Genomic DNA, 6,303 nt, shown 5'->3' on the forward strand with positions numbered 1-6,303 from the left:
CAGATTCTACACGAAATAATAACATATACTTTGACATGATGATAATGTAAACATGATGCTTTCATGGTGCATGAAATATAATAACACCTTGAGTACAACTTTCCTTCATGGTACAGTTGCAAGCCAACAAAACCAACTTGCAATTCTACCATCAAGGACCACACAAGTGACTTGACCAAAATGATCTTGAAACCCTACTGGTCACAAAACATGACGAAAACAAAAATCAAACTCTAACCTAACACTTAGGGTTTGCTTTTATTCATTTTTGAATTAATTTGGAAATAAGCCCAAAATGAACTTGTTCTAAATGACCTCAAAATTTTATGTAAGCTCCCTCATGACAAATTAGTGTACTAAAACAGATTTCATAATTTTTGGAGTTATACAGTGGCCTACAAAAATCATGGAAATTACATTTATCAATTAATTGAGCAATTTTCGTCACATTCAAAAATTACTGTAAATCACTATTTTATATTTTTCCTAAATAATGTTCATCACAGAGAGGTCACACAAAAATTTTCATAATTTTTGGAGCTCTAAATAAATCTACACAAAAATAACAAAAATAGACACTATTCATTCAATTCTGAAAAAGGAAAAATCATTTTCAAACTACACGGTCGCTGACATACGGGACCCACTTGTCATCCCTAACCTTCGGCTTTGATCACGATAACGACGGCGCTGACCGGCACTAACTCGCCGATGGTGAGTCTAACGGCGAAGGCAAAGGCACCACGGTGATCACTACAACAAGGCGCAATGATTGGTGGCACAACCGAGATCCTACGCGGCCAGAACCGAGCACTACACCAGCCATGGCAGACGCGGTGGCACGGCAGCGCTGTGCCGGTGACAAGAGAATGGTAGCAACCAAATTAATAGCTCAGGAAGCATCAGTAGCATACCCCAAACGTGTTGAAGCAAAGAACAAGACCGGAGGAGCTACGGTGACGCGGTTCGACGGTGACAGCGATCACAGCGGAGCAGACTTCGCCGACGGCGGTGTTTCGGCGACTGCAATGGGCAAAACAAGCAAGCAACAGATCATAGAGCTTCATGGGAACAAGGCGGAGCTGACGGCATACCAAGCACAAGTAGAGACAGACCGTGGAGCTCTAGTCACGGTGAGGTGAACGCAACGGTGGTCCGGTCGACCGTGAGGAAGAAGAACGTGGACAGTGAGTTCTCGATGAAATCAAGCTATAACAACAGGTCGGTTGGAGGCGCAAGGAGCAGGCAGAACTAGGACACTGCTTTGTCGGGGCTGGCTTGCGCTAAAGAGGCGAGGGGAGCTCGCCGAAGCTGAGGCGGCGGCGTCGAGAAATAGAGGAGAGAAAGAAAAGCCGACGACGGCGTCGGAGCTTTATAGCGTGGCCAAGAGAGCGAGGGAATGACACGCAACGACCCGCTCATGCCAGCGCAAAGCTGAGGGCGGCCACGGGCGCGTCTAGAAGGCCGAAGAAAGGACGCCGGCGGTGGGGCGGTGGTCGTGCACTGTTCACCCAAAATTACAGAATTGCCATCTGTTTTAAAATTCAAATTACTCCCAAATTTTCTAAAGAAGTTGAAAATCTCCAAAAATAAAAGTTGCTCAACATTTCATGTTCTACAACTTTGCTTAAATGATCATTTTCAAATTCTGCCTCCATTTTGAAATTTGAATTAGGGGTGCATTTGAGCATTTGAATCATTTCAAAATTACTCCAAATTTTATATGTAAACTTTAAAAACTTTGAATACCAAAGTTGATCCTTATAAAATAAGCTTCGACTTTGCTTTTTGTCACACCCCCAAATTCCAAATGGATTTTGAAATAGACAAAAGGGGCAAAAAGGACTTTTATAATTTGAATTTGAATTCAAATTTGATTTGTTTACCTTTTTACTTAACTATGATTTTTGACTAGTTACATGGTCCATCAGGGTTATTTGAGTCAATTGACACATGGTCTCACATGATCACTTGAAATTTGACCCCTGTGGTCATGATCTTTATTTAGAGTTTTGAATCACATTACATCACATAACGACCCCGTTTGTTTAAGCTTTTTTGAGTCTCGCTTATAAGCTGAGCAGGCTTATCTGATAAGCCATGATCTGGAGAATCTGCTATCTAAATAAGCTGGGTGTTTGGCTATCCTGATTATTTCTAGTAGATTATCTATCCTGGATGTAAATTGACCTATGTACCCCTGCGGCTGATTATACCTTTTTTGGTTCGTCACAATGATCTAAAGACAATGGTGGGAATATTTTTAAAGTTTCAGATAGCAATATGGCTCCATTAAGTTGCAATGTACAATAATAGTCAAAAATAACATCCATTTGGGTAATGTAATTGCTACAAAATACTCAAGTTTCTAACCATGACATTAAGTTGTAGCTGTCACACTCGCACCTGCACCAATTGCTAGACATCGCCGACCTCCAGCTCTCCCCTGTCTCTCTATTTGCAGTTATGAATTTTGAAAGTAGCCGGTCAGGTTTTGACCTTGGTCTGGACAGCAGTAGGTGTTTGTGTTTTTTGACTATGATAACTGCAGAATCTTATTTAACAAATAACTAGAAAGATGTAGAGAATTTCATGGGCTTTCCGTATTGTTAAAGAATATAATTTTTCGTTGTCTACAACTCAAGTTATGATTTTTCTAATCAACTAAACTATTGCTGCCTTAAAAATTCAGAGAAGGCAGCTGCTACTGTAACATATGCAACGCCTTCAGGCAGGATTGCAATATAACTTCAACTATGCAAAAGCTTGGTTGATGGCTTTTGTATATGAAATTAGAAATTAGAACCATTTTATATCTTCATCTCTTTACATTTGTGCAAAATTTAGTAAACTTAATATTGTTCTAATATCCCAATCATATTCTTTTGGTAGTAGGTGGACAAGGTTTCAGTGGGAGGCTCATAATCAAGCGAGGACATAGCCGAGGAGATGACATGTTGGGCTGCTAGGAATTTCTCAAGTGCTGCATAGATGTTAGGAAGTTTGTAAAAAGTTGTCAAATAATGAGTTAATTGTACACTCATTTATGATTTTAGCTACTATTTCATGGGTTTGGCAACATATTGAATGATTAATTATAATTAATATATGTGGGTGCAATTGCTTTTGATATGGTTTATTGATTTGCAATGATGATTTATTAAACCAAAATTAAATGTTACTAGCGTTGCAATAAAAGCTATACCTACGAGCCGTGATGCGTGGCAATATGCTGTATGGCAACAGACTTATTTACGTTGCAAATAATACTATTGCCACGACATGACTATTGTTGCAATAACAATTAATCTTCCGCAACGAATAAAATTATGTGGCAAATTCTACTGTTACAACGGCACTGAGGTCATGGCAATAATGAACGGTATATTGCAACGAATAAAATTGCGTGGCAAATGATACTGTTGCAATGACAATGCGGCCGTGGCAATAATGAACGGTATCTTGCAACGGATAAATTTGCGTGGCAAATGATACTATTGCCACGCCAAGACAAGCGTGGCAATAATGTATACTCTCTCGCAATGATTACATTTGCGTGGCAAATGATTTACTTGCCACGGCACAACGGTCGTGGCAACAACACCTTAAGCAACAAAATTATAGCGTGGCAACAAAAATCTATTGCCACGCTATCGCTCATTGAATTTACCACCTCTCGCTACGAAAACAAACGTGGCAAGTGCTCGTATTGCCACGCCAATGAATGTTGCGATAACGTCCTATTGCAATGCTTGGCAACGTTGCAAGAAAATCTAACTCTTGCAACGCCAAACTAGCAACGGTTGCAAGTTCTTATTGCAATGTGACTTTTTGCAACCATTGCCAACGAACGCGATTTCGTGGTATGAACTACCTTTTGCAACAAAATTGGGCCTATTGCAACGTTTTCTCATCGTTGCGCAAGGGTTAGAAATTTGTAGTGGCATTAGCAATAGCATCACGGAAAGCACACATATTCATATCATCCACCAAACCACCACCATCAGCTAAAGGAACTTGGGACCCAACACCACTACTGTCTTCCATATAGGTTTCAAAATGTTCATCATATATGGCATTGTCTCTAATGAAATCATGAAGAGCCATGCAAGCAACGATAATCTTTGATTGCTTCTCAATTGGATAGCTAGGTAACTGCAAGAGAGTGCGCCACTTCATCTTGAGAACTCCAAATGACTGCTCAATCACATTTTGGAGGGATGCATGAGCATAGTTGAACACCTCCTTCGATCCCACTGCATGACGACCATGTTGCCATTCAGGCACATGATACCTTTGTCCCTTGTAAGGTGCTAGATATCCTTTTCTATTAGGATACCCAGAATCAACAAGGTAATACTTGCCTTCAGGTGGATGTGGAAATTTATCCTTGTAGGTGACTAAAGTATCCAAAAATACCCGAGTGTCATGAGCAGATCCAGCCCAACCCGTGACAACAAATGTGAACCGCATATCGAAGTCACAAACCGCCATGACATTTTGTGAAGCATAACCATGTCGTCCAATGTATTTTGCCTGTTCACTTTTTGGTACAGTTACAGGTATGTGTGTACCATCAATGGCGCCTATGCAATCGTTGAAATGAGGCCAGAACCTAGCTTGCTGCAGTTTTGGATGAACTGTACCAAAGTATGGATCCTTAGGTCTTATGATGTCAATAGACAGTCTACAAATTGAGTCAAGTACCTCACTAAACTTTCTACTGATAGTTTCTAAAGAATGACCAAACCTATTTGCAACTTGTCTAAATGATTGAGGTGCACCACATGTCCACAAAAACAAGCCTAAGGCTTCCTTGGTACAAATATCATTAGTTGATCTCAAGCCATAATTCTGAACCAAAGTCCAATGAAGGCGATGGAACACTGACCTTGTCATTCTAAACATATTGTAGCACTGCACTCTATCATTTAGTTGGATTTCAACCCATTGTATCCCTGTCATGACTAGTACATCCAAAACCACCTCCTTGTTCTTTGCAACACTGCTTGTTGACCCCATCAATTCCATTGCAATATATGCAACCATGAAATCCTCATCAGTACCCGATTCATCCTGACTTGCATCCTCATCACTGGAGATGCTCATATTGATTTCAGCACCTAAAATAGGTACACATTATGAAGCATGAGCAAAGGAACAAAGGAAGCATATACACATAAATAATTATTCGCACAAGCAAAGTCATGACATAAATCATAAAATAATGTACCCATTACAACACTAAATTTTCATCAAATAATGTCTGGAACTGAACAATTTATTTTACTACTACATAACAACACTAAATTTTCTGGTCCTCCCATGCCCGCCTCAGCCAATTAAGCCTCCCATTTGGTGTCTTCAATGTAACGAACACATCACGATTTTCCTTTTTCTTAAGCAATTGGGTGGCATAGTAGTGTTCATCACTCCCTTCTTCAGCACCATCGTTAATAACTTGCTCCAACATAGCCCCAATCTCATCTCTAACATGATCAACCGCGTGAGAAGTTGCTAAATTTTTACTACTTTGGGCCTTCTTCTTATATGCGTCGACCAACCTCTTCATAAGTTGATCTCTATATGTCTTCTTTTTCTTTCCAGAGGGGGAACCTTGAGCTGGCCTTTTGTTAGCATTTGGTGTGACATGTGGTGAATCTCTCCTTTCGACTCTCTCACTGTCACCATCACCATGACCAGCCTCATGCTCCTCACCCTCTCCATCGTCAGGACCACTTCTAGGAACATAGGATGTCTCATTAGTCACACTAATAGCATCAAACATTATCCGCATCATTTCCTCGTGCTCAAGAACTACAGTTTTGAAACTTATACATCCTGGCATAGCCTGAAACATTAAATGATAACAATTAGAGGATGACATGCCATTGAGTACTAAAATACAAAAGATGACATCTTAACTACTCACCGCATTTTGTTCTGTCCACCATTCATCACTGGCAGAAATACATCCGGTCACATGATCCCTTCCCAACCTAGTGGCTCTCATGTTCAAGGTCTTCCACTATGCATATTTCTTCTTCAGTACATCCCATCTATTCTTCATTTGCTCTTTGTCATATGGCCTCTTTGTTCGCTCAAAGAACTTCTTCACCAAATTAGCATAACCCACACTATTCAAGCAATTGTGTGGCCTGTTATGGGCAAGCATTCTTCTATGCATATTTCATTGAAAACTTTGGCGACAAAAGTATCCCATTTTTCTTGAGGTTTTGATGCTTTTTCCATCTATAAAACACAACTACTAATTAAACATCTTGTACTTTGGAACCAAACTGA

The 6,303-nt window shown here is 40.1% G+C and overlaps 1 protein-coding gene across 1 annotated transcript; it reads right to left on the reverse strand.

Annotated features, from left to right (window-relative positions):
* Nucleotides 1-3,927: 3,927 nt before the first annotated feature.
* LOC136495662 (protein ALP1-like) lies at nt 3,928-4,965 on the reverse strand. The gene has a single exon (XM_066491535.1). It carries the CDS (start codon nt 4,963-4,965, stop codon nt 3,928-3,930), a length of 1,038 nt encoding a protein of 345 aa, XP_066347632.1.
* Between the last annotated feature and the right edge of the window lie 1,338 nt (nt 4,966-6,303).

Source organism: Miscanthus floridulus, chromosome 12 (genome assembly GCF_019320115.1).
Source record: "Miscanthus floridulus cultivar M001 chromosome 12, ASM1932011v1, whole genome shotgun sequence".
Taxonomy (NCBI): Eukaryota; Viridiplantae; Streptophyta; class Magnoliopsida; order Poales; family Poaceae; genus Miscanthus; species Miscanthus floridulus.

Bases quoted from the DNA above. Each gene is read 5' to 3' on its own strand.
- LOC136495662 (XM_066491535.1), bottom strand. From the start codon at position 4,965: ATGACAGGGATACAATGGGTTGAAATCCAACTAAATGATAGAGTGCAG.